This window comes from Colius striatus, chromosome 9 (genome assembly GCF_028858725.1).
Source record: "Colius striatus isolate bColStr4 chromosome 9, bColStr4.1.hap1, whole genome shotgun sequence".
Lineage (NCBI taxonomy): Eukaryota > Metazoa > Chordata > Aves > Coliiformes > Coliidae > Colius > Colius striatus.
Genome location: NC_084767.1, coordinates 10,010,954 through 10,031,276, shown reverse-complemented (window position 1 = coordinate 10,031,276; position 20,323 = coordinate 10,010,954). Strand labels below are relative to the sequence as shown.

The 20,323-nt window shown below is 42.0% G+C and overlaps 1 protein-coding gene across 3 annotated transcripts in view; it reads right to left on the bottom strand.

The window, feature by feature from the left end:
• Positions 1 to 18,187, bottom strand: part of FBXW11 (F-box and WD repeat domain containing 11) — a 74,421-nt gene extending 56,234 nt beyond the window's left edge. The window contains exons 1-3 of one of the 3 annotated variants that reach the window (XM_062002307.1): positions 18,097 to 18,134; positions 9,572 to 9,615; positions 9,378 to 9,457 (exon numbers count right to left, since the gene is read on the bottom strand). Coding sequence is in view for 2 of the 3 variants with exons in the window: in XM_062002305.1 (XP_061858289.1) it covers positions 1,010 to 1,060 (51 nt within the window). In the remaining variant the exon portion in view is untranslated. Of the gene's footprint in view, positions 1 to 1,009; positions 1,112 to 9,377; positions 9,458 to 9,571; positions 9,616 to 18,096 lie in introns of those variants that run through there. The other 2 variants (XM_062002306.1, XM_062002305.1) reach the window with 2 other exon arrangements.
• Between the last annotated feature and the right edge of the window lie 2,136 nt (positions 18,188 to 20,323).

The following is a 20,323-nucleotide window of genomic DNA, read 5'->3' as shown; positions in this document are numbered from 1 at the left end:
AGAGGTCTGGAAATAAACGGCTGTTCTCTAGGACAAGACATTTGTGTTATCCAGTGTCTGAACTCAAGCAGACTGACTGCAAACAAAACTCAATTTAAGTTCTCATTCCCAAAAGCAATTCTTTTGGAAGTATTTGGTTTTCTTTACACATGAAAGACTGAACCACTGAATAGCATTTTCACATTATACAAGACATTAATATTAAATAATAATTATGTTCTGCTAAAAATGTTACATTCAGAAACACTTTAGGTAGCGCCACACAGTTACTATACATTTTCTTTCCAAGGCAGATATCCCGGGAGGTCCAAATTGTTAACTGCTATCAAAACCTCCTGTTTTATTTTTTCCAGTCCCTCTCAAGCCAGTGAAGAAACAGCAGCAATTCCCCCATCTATAAATTGCACAGGCTCAGCTTCAACAGCTTACTAGAAGAAAAACATCAGAGAATTTGAGATTTCATGGTCTTCTATGCAGAGTGAGTCCCCCATCCCTTGTTCTTCACTTGAAAGAGTAACCCAAAGAGCCACTGTACTCCGTGCTAACTCATTCAAACATGCGCAAAGACTGTTACGTCAAGCTAGAACCAGGAACACGCTTTGTACAAAACAAAAAGCTTATCCTTTCTAAATTAAAATCACACAAATATTACAGGCTAGTCAGTTCATTGCAATTTAATAGAAATGGCAAAGCTCATTAAGTTATTTTTTAAAAAAATTAAATGAGAAAGCAAAACGTAGCAGGCAACATGCACAACTATGCTACTTGTATCACAACTTCAGTAAACAGGCAATAAAACACAACAGCTCACCACCCCCCACGAGAACCTACTGTACAGAAAGCCCTCTTAAGATTCACTCCTACAATGCAGTTAAGTAGAAGATTTCAGAAAAGGATGCACAAAAAACATTTAGCAGACTTAACAATTTGATTAAACAGAGTCCTGAGAGTTTTAACAAATGTTCAACAGCATACGCATAACATTTACAACAAGAAAGAAGAAAGGCACCTGGAGACATCTGACACTGGGCATGCTCTGCAGGCATCTCAGTGCGCACATGCTCTCTACCAGGTTGGAGCAGCCTAGCCACAAAGACCTTGGCACAGAACACTGCAGGGTGACAAAAAGGAAGGAAGAGAAGAAGCAGTTAGATGCCACAACAATTCACTCAAGGCAGGCAACTCATTAGCATGTTAACGTGGGTACTTATCTATGTTATTTCTACGTTAATCACAAGGTTAGCAGCCAAGGGTAAAATAACAACTGAAGATCCTTTTCAGAAAATAAGTAAGCTCTCTGTCCTATCCAGGATAACGAGATGATTTTCCTTATGTACAACCACTTGGCTTTAGTGCCCAGCTGAACATTTTAACTTACTAACAACAATATCAGAGTTGTTACAGTTTGGGTCCATCAGGTCAGCAACGCATCCAAACATTGCTAACAACAAAACAAGTCTGCTGCAAGGACAGAAGATGCTTTACTCAGCAAACTGGCCTGGCCCCAATTGTTGGTGAGGTTTTTACCTTTGCAGTCGCCCTTGGGGCCAGAAGTGCAGGAGCTTTTCATTAGAATCCATCTTTTAGAATATGACCTGGAGGAGCTTTGGTAATTAAGGTTTGGCACTCTGCATTGCCTCAACTTTCTCAAAACAATGTGTTTATTTGTTCCAACTGCAAAGCCAACAGTAACTTCTGAGGTTAGTCTACATACTAGAACACTGAAAGCTAAAAAGTGTTTTTTAGAGAGGAACACCTAGCTAGGTTCCAATCGCAAGACCAAATTGTGCTTAGTCAAGATGCATGGTATCCTGATTCAATAGGTTACTCAGGAAGAGGTTTATTATCAATTGAGAGTACCCTGAAGCTAAATTATACCCTGACTACATTGATTATTCATACCACCACCCAAGCCAGAAAGAACCAAGCTGAACTACCAGACTCCTCATTGCTGACAGCAGATGTTATGAAAGCTTGGAAATGCTTATTGTTTCTTTTTGGAAGCTCAAGAAATTTGATGCAGACAGACTCCTCAAACTTTTTATATAGCTTTGTGATACCACTTCACAGCTCCTTTTAAGGACAGAACAGTACAGCCACTACATAACCATCATATAAAGTTAGGGAAAATTATTCAATTCCTCACTACCAAGCAATGCACAAACTCAGCTCTAAAATTTGGCAGAGTTAGCTTTCAGTATTTTTCACACAGGCTTCCAATTTAGTTACAATAAAAAAACAAATCTTGAAAAGAAAAATCCCTCACAGATCAAAGCTGAAAGTGGAATGAGCAGAGGTGAAGACTCAGGGAAAGCAGCTTGTGAGGAGAAGGAGGGAGCCCAGAGCAACTAAAGAGGCTAAAAACTTTTTCCAAATCTCATGAATAAAACAAAAGAAAGACTAATATTTTCATCTTCATGATAAAGAGAAAAAGTAAAGCAAAACCAGTAGAAGGATAACCCTAGCAGCACCAAAACCATTGGACTTCCTCTCCTCTTATTCAGCAGAAAGGTTGTGACTCCATATGGATGCTCCATACTATACATTTGTCATGTGATGAGTGGGTCTATATACCCTCAGTACAGAGGTAAACACACACATTTATGCTATATTGCATTATTCTTCTTTCAATTTCAAAGTAAATCACAGTTTGATATTATTAAAAGTTTCTTAAAGTTTAGAGGAAATTGATTTTTTCATTTAGCCATCAAGTAATTAATCCCATATGTCTATAATTATTTTGCATTTACTTTGACATGTCCTCACACAAACACTTGAAATTGATTTGCCAGAATTGTTCCAAGATAGTCAGCCAGTGACATTAAGGAAACTACCTGCACTTCAGTAAGAAGCCAGAAAACATAGAAGGAAGCTTTTTATATTTTTAGAGAATAACAGGATGTACTGTTCAAACTCACTGATCATGATATGGAAGATGCAGGATCTTATACAGACCATTGACAGTTCTGCTTCAAAACAAGCAGATAGAATTCAAGAAACTTCCTTTCTAATCAGTTTCACTATTTGATCTTATTTGGCACAATACCTGAAGAGTGTTCCCACAACACTGAAGCATCAAAATTCAGTGCATTGCTGTGAGTACTTATTAAAGCACAGATTTTTGCATTTTTAAACACACAGGCCCAGCAAAAAACTTTATTCTGCTCACATCACTTGGTAGAAGTCATTGATTGAGAAACACAACAAACTTCTCTGCAATCATGTTCAGCTAAGATGTAGACACCTGTGTGTATAATGAATCTACACCTACAGGAGTCCACAAACTGTAACCTAAAAATCAGTGGTTTAGGTTCTTAGGCTGTTTTCTCTTAGGAACATCTCCAGGCAAATAAGTTGAATTTTAAGAACTTCAGAGAAATATGGGAAACTTTAGAACAATTTTTCACGTATTTCAAAATGCACTAGACACAGGCTATTTTTTCCATGCCAAGTTTAAGCCACACAAAAACCTTTCCATGGTATTACAAAACACTGAATAAAAGAATTTCTAAAAATCACTGGACACTTAGCTGTAGCAATGATATTACACAATACTACAAATTAAATGTTACATTCTACTTCACACTAAACCAGGAATGTGCAAATATTTGTCTGCTTCACTGACGTGTTATTTCTTGACCCTGCTTGCATAGGAACTGTCATAAATAAAAGCATAATAGTGAAATGACAGATTTCATCTTTGCATAATAAGAGCCTGAACTTACACCTTCACTTTCTACTTTAATCAGGATCCCAGGGAGATACAGCACTACTTAATACACTCTAGGAAAGAGAAAATGACACTGGCCAACAGGCATAATGTTAAACGCACAAATAAGACTGTGTCAATCCTGCTGGCAGACAATAGAACCCTACAGCCTAAAATAAGGCCAATCAAAACTTCAATTTTAAAGAACAAGCTAATTTGCAATGTAGAGCTTTAATTGACTCATATTAAGACAGCTGTGTGTTTATCTGAACACACTGCTTCTGGGAGAGGGGCAAGCAGAAAGAAAGGCTTTACAGCTTTGTGGCAAGGAGTAAATGACGCTGAAAGAATAAAGACAAATACAGAACCCCTCATTCTGATCTTTTGGATGGCTTATGTTTGGAAAGATTAATACATTACTTTTGTAACTGCATGACTGAGTTGAATTGTATACATAAAGAACTGCTTTGGTGGTCCAGCCTCAGACTCAGGTTTCAACCTGAAATCTTGAGTTTAAGAAATCTAGGCAAATGCTTGCATTTTCATTCAAACTGTAAATTCTCAGTAGTATCAGTAAACTAGGAATATGCTTCAGGATCTTTAAAGGTCAGATGCTATGGAATTCTTATATTAATAGCAAAGCACACAGCAGTGTTCTTCCAATAAATCAGCTTTGTAGGTGGTAACTTTTAGGATAGAGGCATCAAAAGAAAGAAAATCAGGCCCTGAACAATCCAAATATTTCATTCACTGTGGACTTCATGGGTGTACAGCACTGCTACTCTGCACTGTCAGATGTTCAGAAACCTTTCCTTTCAGTGCATCTGAAACGTAGAGTCATGTCCCACAGAATTTCTCACACTTTCTTACCTCTTAAAAAAAAAAAAAAAACAAAACTATTTCAAGCCACCCATATTTATCATATAAAATCCACTAAATGGCTCAAAATTACTATGGATTACACAGCCTGTGTTCCTGATGGAATCCCTACTCCTCTGATATCCAGGGACGAAAATGTTGCAATGTCACAATTAAAAGCAGCATTGACATAAACAAGCCTGGTTGCTGTAACTTTTACAAAGTATTAAAATTATGACCTCAGGATTTTTTCACCACATTCATTGTATTTATAAAAGATAATTTAAGGAAACAAAGTTTATTGGTATGTTTACAGTTTGGGAAGTTCTGTTCTTCAAGACAAAAATATCCTCGTTTTTGAAAATCAGTCTGAAAAGGATTGGCAGGGGGAGGTATTTTGGAATGTCAAAGAAAAATGCAGCACAACAAATGAAAGAGCTAATTTATTCAATTTTCTGCAAGGACCATGATTAATTACTTTAATTCACAACCCCTGCAACAACTTTCTCCCTATTAAATTTACTACAAAACAAACTTGAACATAAGAACCTAACAAATCATTCAAGTTGACAGATCCTTAAGTCTGAAATGATTGTCCCACCTTCCTTCTGACCACAAACAAGCTCCCTGCTAAGGTTAGTTCACGGAGTGGATGTCCACAGGGCTACAAATAGATATTCAGACTAGCAAAAACATTACAACCAAAAAACTTCAGCCTTCACTCTGAATTCTCCTCACGTTTTTAGCTGCAAGATTCTTGTGTGCTATTCAACTTTAGCAATTTACTGTTTTGTTTACTTAGATTTAGGCCTGGACCACCAGAAATGATATTTCTTTATTTCCATTAACACTTAATATTGATAAATTTACAGAGTAACGACTGTTACTTAAATCTCTCTCTGTGGCTGGGAATGACAGACACATTCCCTGGTAGCTCAGATTTAATGATGCACAAAGGGGAACTCTGAAAAGCAAAGTTCTCAGTACACTACAACCATTTCTGAAAGCTGTATGCTCCCAAGTCAAATTTAGTATCACTCTCAGATCTTAGTTTCACAAAAATTAACCACAATAAGATACAACAATTCATAAAGCAGTAACACTGTTCAAAGGCCTTCAGTATTATTTTACACTTGGCATGGAATAGTTGCCAACTACTCAAACTCCATCCCTTTTTGCTAGCAGGGATATCATCCAGATCTTACCTGGTTTTGTTTTGGGTTTGTTTTTTTTACTTTAAGTGATTCATTCAAAACAGTGACAAGCAGTACAGTCTTGAACCAAGCAGCTATTGGAACAAGTAGTCTGATTACTTTCAAGAGGTGAACAAGTGGAAATGTCAAAGTACACTCTCACGTGTGAATACTTAATCAGGAGGAAGGTGTGGGGGGCATGCATGTAACACAAACCCGTGTGTTCCACAAGTGACAGCCTGGCTTGGCAGCGTAACACATTCACTATGCTCAACATTTTGGTACAACATTTATTATCTTTGCTGAGGTACTCGAAAACAAAGAAATTATTTACTTTATCAATGGCAGTACTTTGGACTCTTCCTGTTCTCATTTCAAAACCAAGTTGTCCCTTGAGAGATGCAGTGTATTCACATGCTCCATACCAATTGTTGGAATCGGTGCCATCACATTGCTACCTTTTCCACGTCCAAAGTGCAACCTCACGTCCAGTCTTGAGTGTCTGATTTGGAAGGCTGTGAATACCATACAGTGTAATTCCAAAATCCGTGGACTTCTACATATGCATTTCTGTGTTCTGCTGCAATTTAAAACCAGCTACTCAGCTCAAGAAAGTTGTCTTGGATGTACAATTTACTCTTGCACTTCTGTCCTTCAGTGAACTACAAATGCAAAAGTAAGTATCCACAGAGTAGCAGACTCATTTTAACTCCTGAACTATTTTTGATTATTCTTTTATTTGTATCATTTGACTCAAAATAAAAAGGTAGCCAATGACTATGTAAGTGCATGCTGCCCTTCAATTGAAGTGCACACTTCAATTAGAAAAATCTGTTTAACTAAATGATTGCCATTCAAAATTTAACTCGCTCAGCGTTACAACCTTCCAGTGGCCATTCAAGAGCTGCACGTAAGTTTCTTGCATTTGGGGGAAAACACTAAGTGAGGAATCAGGAAATTTAAAGCAAGACAAAGGGAAAATAATTTATCAGAGAAATTCTCCTTATTACCACACCGTTGTTCTAGATACGACAATGAATTCACAGCAGGGTGATCAGTAACGCAGTCCCACTCTGCTCCTGAAGATCAAAGTATGCGTTTGCTACAACAAAATGAATGCTACAAGAGGAATATGGGTTCAGTGAAGCAAAGATTAAATGCTTTCTTTGAATATAATAACAATCTTACTCCATTACAATGTATTCACCAGGATAAGACTCATGAGATGCAGTAGCTCGTTTTCAGGAAGATACAAAAGAGTAGGAAGAAAATCCTAATACCTTTACATAAGTCACTCTGTTAACAGAAATCATCTGAATGTTTCAAAACACACAATGTTTAGATTAACCCTCTCTTTCTTCACCTATTCCAACAGTTTCAAAACTCCAGGAATGTGATATTCCTTTCTGCATTAACAAATCCTATTTTACTTTTAAAAGGCCATTTCAAAGGAAAAAAATGCCTTTCCTACGCTTTTATGCAGCAGGAACAGAGGTGTTACGGACATTTACAGGCAGCAGCACACCTGCTCATAGTAAATCATAACTGGGGAAAAAGAGAAACACTGAAAAAAAGACCTAGCACTGCCAACTGAAACAGTAGAAACTTTGAGGGAATAAGTTAATCACTTAGAAAAACATGGCTGAAACTTGTCTAAGATGTTAAGTTACCTTAAGCTCTTCTGTGTGAAGTTTTTGATGATGAAGGCTAAACACAGTTTAAAAACAGCATTAACCCCATCTAAAAATGTAGCATAGACAAGGCAGCATGCACTTAAACTTGACAAGTTTAAACACATACAAGGTCTGGGCTCAGCACGTAATAAAACGCTGGCTTCACATTCAGGGTTTGTACATCCAGTGCTGTAGGGGAATATTTGCATAGCCTTTGATAGCTGACTGATATTTTACTTTTTGAAATATAAGAACCAAAATCTGGGCAAGAACTAAGCCTCCAACCTGCATATACCTGCACCCCACCACTTCAACTTAGCTTTACTACTGCCTTTGGTAGGACTCTTTCACATTTCAGAAAGTTAAGCAATATTATAACATCAGGGATCTTAATCAGCAGGGGTACACATTTATGCTTCCTCTCCCTTGCCTTCCCCCTACCCCTCACCAGTGTATTTTAACTTATTTCCTCTTTTCAGTTTTCCTCATTCAAGATGACAAGTTCACTTCTGCCTTCCCATTCTCTCATTTTAGAAAAAGGCACACCCTGACCAGTAAATATTCCACGGGAAGATGTTATTTGCAGTGTTAACTCCAAGCTGAGTCTGATTGGTGTGTGGGAAAAATTCAATGTTATGTTGGATGAGACTGCAAGAAATGTGTCAGACTAAGGCTAATGAGCATTTATTTTCCCTACATTTTCCCTCAGACCTTTTAAAAAAAATCCATGCCCAATACTTCTCCACCAAATAAAATCCAAGCACTCCAAGCACAAAATGAGGAAACAATAGTACCCTGTGCACATGTAATTCATTATATTCGTATTCAATTAAATTTGTGTGTAATTTTTGCTCAAAATACCACACCAGCAAATCAAATGGAGAGTTAAAACAATACATGAGATCATCAGCACCTACAAGAGGCTCTTGTATAGTAGATTAAATGTTGAGGCCTTAGTATTTGCTTTAATAGCTGTCTACAAAAGAGAACACTCAAGCAGTTTAGTGTTATAGCTATTAATATCAAGAGGAATTGAGGCATACTACTTCAGCCTAACCATAGAAATAAGTTGCCAGGTTTATTAAAGCACTAACCTACAACACAGCTGGGCACTAGGAGGAGTGCAGGTCTTCCATTCACACCAGACATTTAACTCACATAACTTTGTTTTCCTATCAGCCAGGGACCCTGCTTTCCTTCCTAATGTACACAAATGCTTCTCAAACTTTTCTTTACGATAACATGGTATAGCCTTCTACAGTCATCTCAAAAGTTCACAAGAGTGTCATTCAAAACACAACCATACTCCTCTACTCTGAAACAATAAAGCTCATCTTGAAAACTGTGCCATACAACTGGCTCAGGTGCCCTTTGAAAACAGCCAGGAACAAAGCTCTACCTTGCATCTCATGAAGGATTTAAAATGTTGAGTCCAAGTGCTGCCCATAACAGAATTTCAAGTGGCATTTCATCAGGATAAAGCTACTGGAATTTGTACTATGCACAACTAGACACATTCTCAAAATTTCTGATGAACTCATCAGTAGATATGGCTAGGAAACCAGAGCAGATATAGCTATTACTTCCCTGAATTTGACTGAGAAGTTCCATGAAGTCATTGGTAAGGCTGCTTTCTCCTTTCAGAATCCTGCAGGATTTGTAAGCCCCTTGTTTAGTGTCTCTGTACCTGTAGGTACTGCATCCCAGCTCTGCAAAAGGCAAGTTCACCTTATGTTCCTAAGCTCTGTTATTCACAGCACATTTGCAGTTTCCTCATAAACTGCATGAGTATGTACTGAAATGTCCTTTCTTACTTTAAGCTCATCAGCTAATTAGTGTGTTCTAACCCTTGAGGGACATGAAGCAGTTAAAGCAAGATACTGAATATGCGGACACACTCATCTAAGCAGAAGCAGCGAGATATAGTACAGGGTGACTTCTTACCTGAAACTTTGTTTCTGGGCTTCAGATCCACCAATCCAGAATGAAAGGGGATTCGAATGGGTTTTCCTTCTCAGACTTGTCTGTTAAAAGAGAGCAGCCAATCATCTTCAGCTTGGGGTATCTACTCCTTTTGTGAACGAAACCCCAATTACGTACTGCTAATGCTGTTAGACAAGGCAGCCTAGGCACCTTACCAGCCCGGGAACGACTACGGTAGTGGGTCGTCGGATTGGTGGATCTAAGACAAAGAAACAGATTTACGGAGAAGAAATTGCACTTTCCCTTGTATCACTCAATGCACAAAAAGTGTTTGGGGGCTACAGCTCACTTGGCAAAGATTAAGGAAGATGAGAAGAAACTACAATGCAAATAATGAAGTGAAATGTAAAGCTTCACCCACCAGCTTATGCCTCTGAAGCCTGCTCTGTGAGGTGCCAGAACAGCAACATAAAGGTCTTCACAACAGCACAAAACAGTTCTAACCCACTATACACATGCTCTAAAGCATCTGATTGCAATGACTATTTTCCTGTTTCCAGACTCAACGTGATCTGACTTGCCTTCCTTATCCGCAGCACAAAGATGACATCTCCAAGACACCTATGATCTAAATGACAGCACTGAATTCAGTCAATTTTCAGTATTGCCGTGTCTGTGGAAAACAGTCTAGAACTAGAGAGTAAGACAAAGCATTCTGCTCCCGAGACAAGATAAAGTCACCTCTTGCTCAGCAAGACGATAAAAGGCTTTCATCCAGTACTTTCAGCAGGACACTTGGAGTATAAGTGACTAAAGCAGTTTTAACAATATGCATAAGAGAAGAAGGGAGTCTGCAGAAAGCCCACACTATGTGTGTAACAGAAAGTATATCCTGAAGAGACCAGACTACATGTCTTCCAGTCAGATCTTCAAAACATTTGAGAGAGTGACTACAAAACTTCCCATAACAGCAGCCAGAAGCAACAGTAACATTTTCTGGAACATAATGCTGCAACATCCATAGAAGAACAAAGCCACCACTGCCCCTCACCCTTTCCAGCCTCTCCAGGGAGCTGAGCCAAGCGTTCTTCATAACTGTGCCCCACCTCTCAAAGCACTAGCAGCTCGGAGAAGTGTAAGGGAGACTGCCACTGTTCACAACTGAGAGAAGAAATCGTCTCGATGAGGACAGTCACGTCCCTGACTGCCCAGAGCTACCCGAAGAAAGAAGCATCTTCATTGTGAAGCCATCTTCTACTTTTCTATCACTGGTAAAGCAAAAGTCAATTATAGGATGACATTTCAAGGACAAAGCAGCACTGTAAGCCTGATACCATGTCCAATCTATGATTTCCAAGGCTGCCAAGTAAAGCGATAAGATGTCAAGGCACATGACTCAGAATTTTCAGAGTACAATATATCTCAGTAAGAAGCCAGCTTTCAAAATTATATAAATGTACTGATTTGGTAAGTCACAACAGAGCCAGCTGGTGATGGAAGAAGAGGCACTTCACCACAAAGCCATTCCTTAACACTATTTGTAACATCTGATTTTTGTTTTGAGAAGATGGAGATATTCAGGCATGACAGAGATAGCCTGAATATCAAGTTTTCCTGGCTAGCCCTTCACTGCCCAAATAGAATTACCTAAAAGATTATCTATCAAATACTAGCTGTAATTGTAAGTTAATGAGTTTTGCAAATAGATTCTGAGCATAGACTTTTCAAAGAGCTGTAGGTATTTTTGTCTGCAAACTTTCGACTGGCGTGACTGAAAAGGATTGAAGATTTGAACACAGTATCATCACACAAAGCATCCCGATGTGCAAACAAAAGCTTCACAGAAAGGCAAAGAACACACGTTGACACAACTTCTTTTTTAACAAAGCTACATAATCGAGGACTTCTCAACAGCATGAAACTCAAGATGCAGCCCTGCAACTCTTTAGACTGAAGATACTAGCTGCATTTCTCCTCTTAGTCAATGAGCAAGACAAAATCCTGTAGTACTGTAACAGCTAAAAGTTGACCCAAAAAGCTTTTTTAACTTGTTTACCCAGAGAGTAGATCAGCATCTATTCCTAGCAAATAGGTACCTAACTACATCTTACACATTCCTGTCTGTATTCATACAAGAAATGGATCTGTGAAGCTCAACTGCTCTGATTCCCAATAAAAATGTCAATTTCCTGGAGTAGAAGTACAGGGATGCAGCTCCTGAGAGGACCTGGATTAAAAAAGCGATGAAGAAACAACATGCCTTCAAATACTCTCATTGTTAATTTAGCCTGCATGAGAAGCAAATTAAGGCTCCAAAAAAAGTCAGAGCCTTTCTGTCATTCAAAGACAAATGGCATTGCACTATTTGTGCATTATCTGGTCTCAGTCATGCACTACTCATACTGAGAAATGTGTGGAAGTGGTACAGGAAAACTGAGTAAGCTGTCAGATGCCACACCACTGAGCTCATAAATACACCAATAAACTGGGGAAGGAAGGGATTTTCCAGAAAAAGGAGATTTTCTGTGAATAATGAAGTTGTCAGATTATCTGACAACATAAACAGTGGCATTAGCAGAAAGATGACATCCACAGAGAAAAAAGCTGGAACGTAAGTATTGTTATTAATCAGCATTAGTTTAAACAACTCAGTAAATATTCTCATTTCCCTCTTTTCTCCCTTGGAACAAAACAATTCCTTGTCACAGAACAGCCCTCTTATAACCACGGTCTCTCATTCTCTCCCACACATCATTCTTACATTGGCATGTTTGCTGCAACATCCACTTCATTTTAAAGCCATCAGCAATCTCCCTTTGCCGGCTGCTGCACAAGCAGTCTTGAGCTGCACAGGAAGATGAAACTGAAAATGCCAATGCAACAGTGACCTCTAAACTCCATAGCAATCAAAATGTAACACATCAAAAGATAAACATCAAGATGATTTAACAAGCAGCAAAGGTGTTTTAGAAAACACACATGAAATGAAAAGGTACATCCATCCTTCAAAGAACATTCCCAAGTCTCTCCAAGGGTACAGCCTGTAACGAGGCAGACTGGTTTGCTGAGATACTCTTTGCAACACTCATCGGTGACCCAAATTTTTAGTAACAGTCAAGGCCACTCTGCTGAAGGGACAGATTCAGCCCAGTCTGAGGTGCACAAGTGGCATACATATGCTTTTCAACTTTTTAAAGGAGCGACCCAATAGCATTTCAGACAGGGCCTCTGGCACACACACCAGCGTTCCTGCAGAGCAGTGATCTCATTCCACAGGGACACCTGGATGCTGGATTTACGAGCACAATTCAGGACCTCCCAGTCCCAGGCCAGAGCTCAGAGGCAACATATCGCCCTGAAAACTACCCAGAGGTGCCCACGCAGACAGGAAGTGACACACGTGTTTCAGGCAGCGGGGGAACCTTCTCTCCTGCATCTTACTTGTTCAGCGTTGCTGCAAGGGTTGCAAATTTAGTCACGTTAGAAAGTTTAACTACACTGTGAGGCAAAAAAAAGTCACCAAATCTCAGATAAGATTTAAAAAGCCTTTGGTGAAACATCAGCATTCAGCCTCCCCAAGAAACTTTAACTTCTTTGCATTGAGAGCCAAAAGCAATGTAGTTTCAGAATTTTCCCTACAAATGAAGCATCTGCAGTTTTCCTTCACTTCTACAAACTGAGAGCCGTACAGGCTGCTGCTATAATGATGACAGAACATATAAGTGTTTTCCTTCTAACCATTCCCTGGCATCTTTATATTCTCTTTCTTTCCTTTGTCACCCCTCTCCCCACTCAGTCTATTGTTTTGTCTAACCTTTCCCAAAAGATTCGGCTTTCCACACTTCTTTGTCCACTTCCCTCATTTCATCATCACTTTTCTGGCTCTAAATGCACTTGCCTTGCTCCAATTCATTTTCTCAAGCTCTTCCTTCCCATTTTCTGCACCGCTGCCAAAGTCACAGCAATCTATTCTCTTTATATTTGCATCCTTCCTCTTACAGGCACTCTGAGATCTGACTGTCACTCAGATAGCCTGTGCAGCCGCACAAATCTAACATTCCCTGCCTCAAAGGCTCGTCTGTGCCTTCTTAACAGCCTTCTAACCACCACCTCTTTAGATATCTGCTCTAGACATTTCCTTTTTTTCCCCTGCCTCATAAGAAACTGTCCAGCATGTCACTGTCTGGATGCTTTAATGTCTGTTGTACAGCTCTCAACTCTGCTAATTTCAATAATGACGATTAAAAACAAAAGATAACTGCAAATAGATTGTTATCTTACTGAAGAAAGTACAACTAGTTTACCCACAGTTTTACAAAGGTCTTAGTAATTCTCCATCTGCTCCCAGCCCTTGATTAAGAGCCAGTCACATTTTAGCTAGGACAGTACCTCCTTTGTTACAGTTGCAAAGATGATCCTTGCCTCACCTATCTGTATCTTTACTACTACAAAAGTAAACTTTTTAAAGGATTCCTCTACAAACATGGCGGGGGGGGGGGGGGGGGGAATTATCACAAAAAACTAAGTAACTGCCTGCTTGGCTCCCAATGAAGACAGGGAAGAAGAAAGCCAGAACATTACAGCCCTACTGAGATATATACAGCACCTGCATTTTAGCTTCCAAACAGGATGCAAAGATTTATTTTGCACTGTAAAGCTTTAAATAGTTTGGGGGCAGAGCCACCCCCAGTTGCAGTAACCCAAGGAACTTTAGGTATGATTTACAGATCAAGCTGTGGCTGGCCAGGCACAACCACATCAGGTACATTCATTCTGTTACCTTTTGAAGACCTTCAGCTCACACCAAGGTTCTGCCAGGAGAAACTGAAAGAGTTGTGGCAAAATAATCAATTATAGCTCTTCATTTATTATTTAGAGGCACTTAAACACTGGACACTTTTATCAGAGACAGAGATGTTCTAGGCAGTGAAGGTAATATAGCAAATAAGGTATTTTACATATCTGTAACTTCACACTGTATTGTCATTTGTATCTTAAACACGTTTGTCAGTTTCACTCCTAGACATGGTGTTTCCACAGCCCTTTACTACTGGGAAGCAACATTATACTTCAGCTACCAACTCTGCAGCTTTGGGATCTGTATTTAGAGAACAGCATGAGCATCAAGGATGTGGTGGAAAGACAGATGACAATAAGCTCATCAACTCAGAGAATTTACACACAAGTTGTCTTCCTGCTTCAATAACCATATCCCATAGGTGTCTGGTGGGGAAAAGAACCTGAGAGCAACAGATTGATTACTTTTTAATACTATTCACATCTTATGCTGCACACAATACATAAAACATTTTAACCTACATAAAAAACCCTGTTTGCCATACTTACATATGCTTTTACAATGACATTAATACAAACTATGAAGCTAATTAGCCCCCAACTTTGAAAGTCTGCTGGTTAAACAAAAGTGTGGTTCTGTGAAGCTTCCTGAGAAAATTAAAAACATGAGGCTTTTAACAAGTCTTGAAGGCAAATGCATACAATGGGTTTGATGGAACGCTAACTTTATACACAACTCAAAATCTGTAGGTAAAAAAACCCACCTAATTCACAAAGCACTGTTGTTGGTTCTTCACCTCAGAAAGGAAAAAATGTTGGTTCTTTAAAAGAACAAAAAGGTTATCTAATTTCAGAGAAAATCAAAACCAAGGGAAGAAAGAGCCCTTTCAATCATTTTGGCTAGCTCTCCATCTGTTCTAGATTACTTCCTTACTACTTGTTTTCTAATAGTTTGCCCACTGACACAAAGCATTTATAACAGACAGCACAAATACAAAGGTATCTAAACTGAAAAGCACCTCAGATGGAGCATTAGCCTAAACCCGGACCTCCTGAAGTCAATACAAGTTAAACGTCAGGGCCTCGTACCTCTTGAAAACACCTCTACAGACAAAGGGTATCTTGCCTGTCAGGGTAGGTGCCATGTGGAAATGAAAGCCATGAAACGCCATCACTAAATCTGTTGCTTATCCCTGTTAAAGTGACTAAAAGACATGATTTACAAAACTAGATGGAGACACACAAAGCCTTCAGCTGTCCTAAAAGGCACAGTGACTTCAGAAGGCTCGCTAAAACTTCACATGGCAAACTAAAGTTGTCACTCTGAAACCTTAAAATATTTCTCTTGGATTTCAGCTTTAAAAATAGAACAGTATTATTTCCATTACTGATTTTTCTTTAAATAAATGCAAATGATCTAACCAGTTAAGCTCTGTTGAGAGCTAGAACATCATGTTCTAAAACTTCCATGCAAGTAACACGTTGACACATTATCTCTTGTTTATCAGCCACTGGGAATCACATTGTATTTGCACCTCAGAACTTTTGCATCATATATTTGGTCCTCTACTACAGATGCATCCTTGGCATTGGAGGGAAGTCATTGAGTACCCAAAGTGCACCAAAACCAGTCTCCTGTATCAAAAAGAGGTATAAAACATCCTGCTTTTAGTAAAAACATAACATTCTTAAAAAGCAAAGCAGCCTACTGAGTCTGGCAGGCCGGGACGAGCCTTGTTTTCGGGATGTTTGCCACTGGCAATAACAACTGATACAAGAGTTTGCATCTAATACTGAAACCACAGGCTGAAACCACTTTCAATACGGCTTCTACTTCTGCTTTGTGTATTTAAACCTTCCAGAGAATATCATCTTCTACAACAGACAACAAGGCGAAACCTCTGAGCTCTGTCTTCATTGAGGAGGGACTTTTGATGATCGTAGTGAAACTTTTACACTCAAACACAAGGGTTTCTACACACACCTTTGCTAAGGTTGAATTTCTATGCAACTAGCAGCTATATTTTAAAGAGTACCCCTTCCTACTGGAAACCATAGAATGAATTGCTCATTTTTATTCATCTTTTTATATTTATTTGTTTATTTTAAAAGGGAGAAAATTTTCCTTCTTAAATTTCCTACTATGTAATAAAAACATGAATAACCCCATCGATATTTGCATCAATTAACACATTTCTCAGGTCCAAACTGCAAACAACTGCACAACAATTATCAGCAGAAGTCACAATTGCTTCTGCCTGTGAATATTTTGTCCCCATATAGAAGGGACTCACAAAAACCAGACATCATTCACAAAAAGAAAAGCCAGAAAAGTGAGGCAAACATATCTTCCAGCCTCAAATGCTATTTTAGTGCCTCACATAACCTGAGGCTGAAGAGTATTAGTAACCCTCCAGTTCCAGGTAGGGAAAAAAAAGAACCAAGACAAAAAAAGCCACTAGAACTCACTTCACACCTTGGAAATTTAGCAGACATCTTTTCTGTAGGCGATTGGTCCTGTAAGAGATGCCCAGAGAGCTGCCCCCAGCCTCCATCCTCGATGCTGCAGTCTACTAACTCGGAAACAGTCCTGATGTCACCCACGGTTAAGTGCAAGATCACCGAATCGATAGGGACTGGGAGAGGAGGCTCGCTGAGAACAGCTTTTAAGCTGCTGGCCTCAGCAATCAGAAACAAACACAGCAAAAAAACCTCACAAAGGGTTGGTGGGGTGGAGGATGTCTTTTATTGTTGTTGTTTTCAAGTTCTGCTTCTTGAGAGCAGACAATACTCAAAAGAAGTTTGTACCTTACACACCAGGTGGTTTAGCATGAACTCTACTGGCTAAAAAGGTAGCTTTTATCTCCAGCTCACCTTCAGAGTGCCTTTAAAGCAGATTTCTGTTTTACCCTCAATTCCGCAGTCTTGTGTGAAATTTTGTACATTAAATCAAATTATGCTTGTGACAAATCAGAATATATTTACTGATTATTCTCTCTGCTCCTAACTTAATCTTAATTCATCCCTAAAGGTAGTAAAACTAAAGCCCCCTAATATTTGGCTACAGAGAGCTAAGATTTACTTATACTAAAAAACCCACCCTTTCTCCTTCTGTTACTTCCATCTGGCCGCCTCTCCATTAACCCGAATTAAGCGGCGTAAGCGTTAATTAGGGGCTACAACAAACGCATCAATTAGGTCTAGTTAGCTAATATCCAACACCGGTGCTGCTTCGGGACGTCGAGAGCTGCTGCCGGCACAGACCCCAGCGGCACTGCCGCTGGAGTGAGCCCCAAACCCTGAGGCTGTGAGTTTAAATCCGCCCCCCCGAGCCTCCTCCATCCCCGGGCCCGCCAGCCTTTCGCAAGTGCCAGCGGGGTGGGCCCTGGGGGCTCCGGGACGGCAATGGCTGGGGCGGGAGCTGCGCGGCCCCGGCCCGAAACCAGCCGCCGCAGCTGCGGGGGACGGCGGGAGCCCGAGCTCCGCACCGCCGGGGTGCTCTGGGCATTCCGGTTTCGCTTTTTGCAGCGTGCCCACATCACCCGCGCGCCGGGCGCGATTTTCCGCGCCTCCTGCACCTACTCTGCTTTCGACGGTTAGTTTTATTAATTTTATTTCTTTCCTCGCAGTAAAATTAAGGTGCTCGTCGAGCCCCGGCCTGTGCCGGGAGCACTGAGGGCCGGCCACGGTGGAGGAGGGGAGCGGAGCGGATCTCCCCCCCGCGGGGCGGCGGGAGGAGCGGAGCGAGCTGGGGACACTGTGGGCCCGGGCCGGGGCCTGTGCCGAGGCCTGAGTCACCTTCGCGGCGAAGCGGGGGCGCCGGAGCCCCACAGGCCCGGGCGCGGCGGTGAGGGCCCTGCCGGCGGGCGGAGGGAAGGGGGGGGGGCGCGGGGGCAGGACGGGGCTGCGCGGGAGGCGGAGGGAGGAGGGGGGAACCACTCACCATCAGCTCGATGGTCTTGTCCTCGATCACCGAGTCGGGCTCCATCGCGGCGGCAGCTCCGCCGCGCTCCGCCCGCCCCGCCGCCGCCGCCGCCCCGCGCCCGCCAGGCCCCGCCGCCGCCGCGCTCCCGCCCCCCCCGCCCCACGCACGCGCAGCGGCCTCCCCGGCGTCACGGCGCCCGGAAGACGCGAAACAGCGCCCGCCCCGGGGCGTCGGGTGAGCGGCCGCCACCCGCTATTGGCTGTGGGGGCGGCTTCCGCCCTGCTCCGCGGCGCGCGCGGGGGATGACGGGAGCTGCGGCACTGAGGGACCGCGCGGAGCGGGGACGGCATCGCCCGCGGGGCCCGGCCCTGCCCGCAGACTCCTGCGCCACCTTCAGCGCCGAGCAGCGGCACCGGAACTGCCCCGGCCCCTTCGGAGCGAAGGGGCGCTGAGGGAGCGGCTACCCAGGAACAGGGTACCGGCTGCCCTCGCCTCGCTCCGCTACACGGGCTGCGGGATGGAACCAAAGGAGCCCAACAGCCGCTCTGCTCCCTTTCTTACGAGGACTGTTTGTGGGAGAGAAAAGAGCGGGGGAGGCTTGGTGCAGGCTCCCGAGGAACCAAAATCACTGGAAAACGCCTCGGAGAGCCGCTGTCCTCTCACCCCGGGCTCTCCCGCCAAGCCCTTTACTGCCCTCCAGCTTCTGCTCTCCCCACTTCCTCCATGAATTCCATTACTTTGTCCTGCTCACAGTAAAGTAATTTTATCCGAGTCTGGTTTAATATCTTGGTATCGAACGGCTTAATTTGTTTTTTATCTAGATGACAGAACACAAAAGCTTCCGGCAGCCAGTCTCGAGGAGGATCCCCACATCAGCTCCAAAGCATGCACCAGGAAATGGCCTTCCAAACCTGCTGACTTAGCCAGGAAAGAAATTGGGCCCTATCTTTGTGCCACACCTGAGGACTGTTTTATTGATAGGAAAATCAGAAACACCAGGGGAGGAAGGAGAACAAGCTCCAACACAGTGAGTAAGGTGCTGCAGCAGCAAGCTCCTTCCAGTGGCACAGGAACATTCAGCTCAGGGTTTAGGAACTTCTTCATTAAAAATGATACTTGTAACCAATTGCTGCAAACCATCGGAGCTCCTCAGCTCTGGTTTCTTGGTGGTAGAGGTGGGTGTTTATAACTCAGTCCAAAATGACACTTTAAAACTGGGAAATAAGAAACCTCCCTGTCTGAACCCTGCACAACCCATGGTGAAACAGGGAGGAGCCATCTTCCACAGGAGCTTTCCAAACCCACCTGGACATGTTCCTGTGCCCCCTGATTTAGGGGAACCTGCTTTAGCAGGAGGTTGGGCTGGATATTCTCTAGAGGTCCCTTCCAACCCCAACCATGCTGGGATTCTGTGATTACCACCCAGGACTCAGTATCTTCACAGCACCCTGAACTGGCCTCTCAGGACCTGAGGCTGGGAATCAGACTTCAAAATAAAGCACTTAGGGCATTTAGTTCTTACCTTTTTCCTCATAAACCAGCAAACACACAGAAACTTGTTGGCATAATGGCTTTCAGAATTACCAAATTGGTAAGTGGTGTCATTTCTTTTTTTCTTTAAGTAGTATCAAGAAATGAAAGATGAACCCATGAAAAAAAAGCTGCTGCAAACTGTACTGCATGAGGAAAGTGTCCTGACACACTGCATCATTGATTTAAGAAATGAGCTTGTTTCAGAGGCCCCTTTCTGCCCAGTCTTGGGACTGATATCACTGGCACTCCTGGGGTAGGTGATGGTGGCTGTGATTTGAAGTGTGGTGACTGTTTGGGCTCACAGAATGGTAGGAGTTGGAAGGGACCTTTAGAGATTATCTAGTCTAACCCCCCTGTTAAAGCAGGTCCCACATAGATCAGGTCACACAGGAACGTGTCCAGAGTTTAGAAACCTCCCGAGAAGGAGCTTCCACACCCTCCCTGGGCAGCCTGGGCCAGGCTCCCTCACCTCAACAGAAAAATAGTTTTTCCTTATGTTTAAATGGAACTTTTTGGTTTCCATCTTCTTTCCATCACCCCTCGTCCTGTCACTGGATAGAACAGAAAAAAAGTGCTGTCCCATCCTCCTGACACTCACCCTTTAGACATTTGTAAATGTGAATGAGATCCCCCCTCAGTCTGCTCCAGACTAAACAGCTCCAGGTCCCGCAGCCTTTCCTCATAAGGAAGATGTTCCAGTCCCCTCATCATC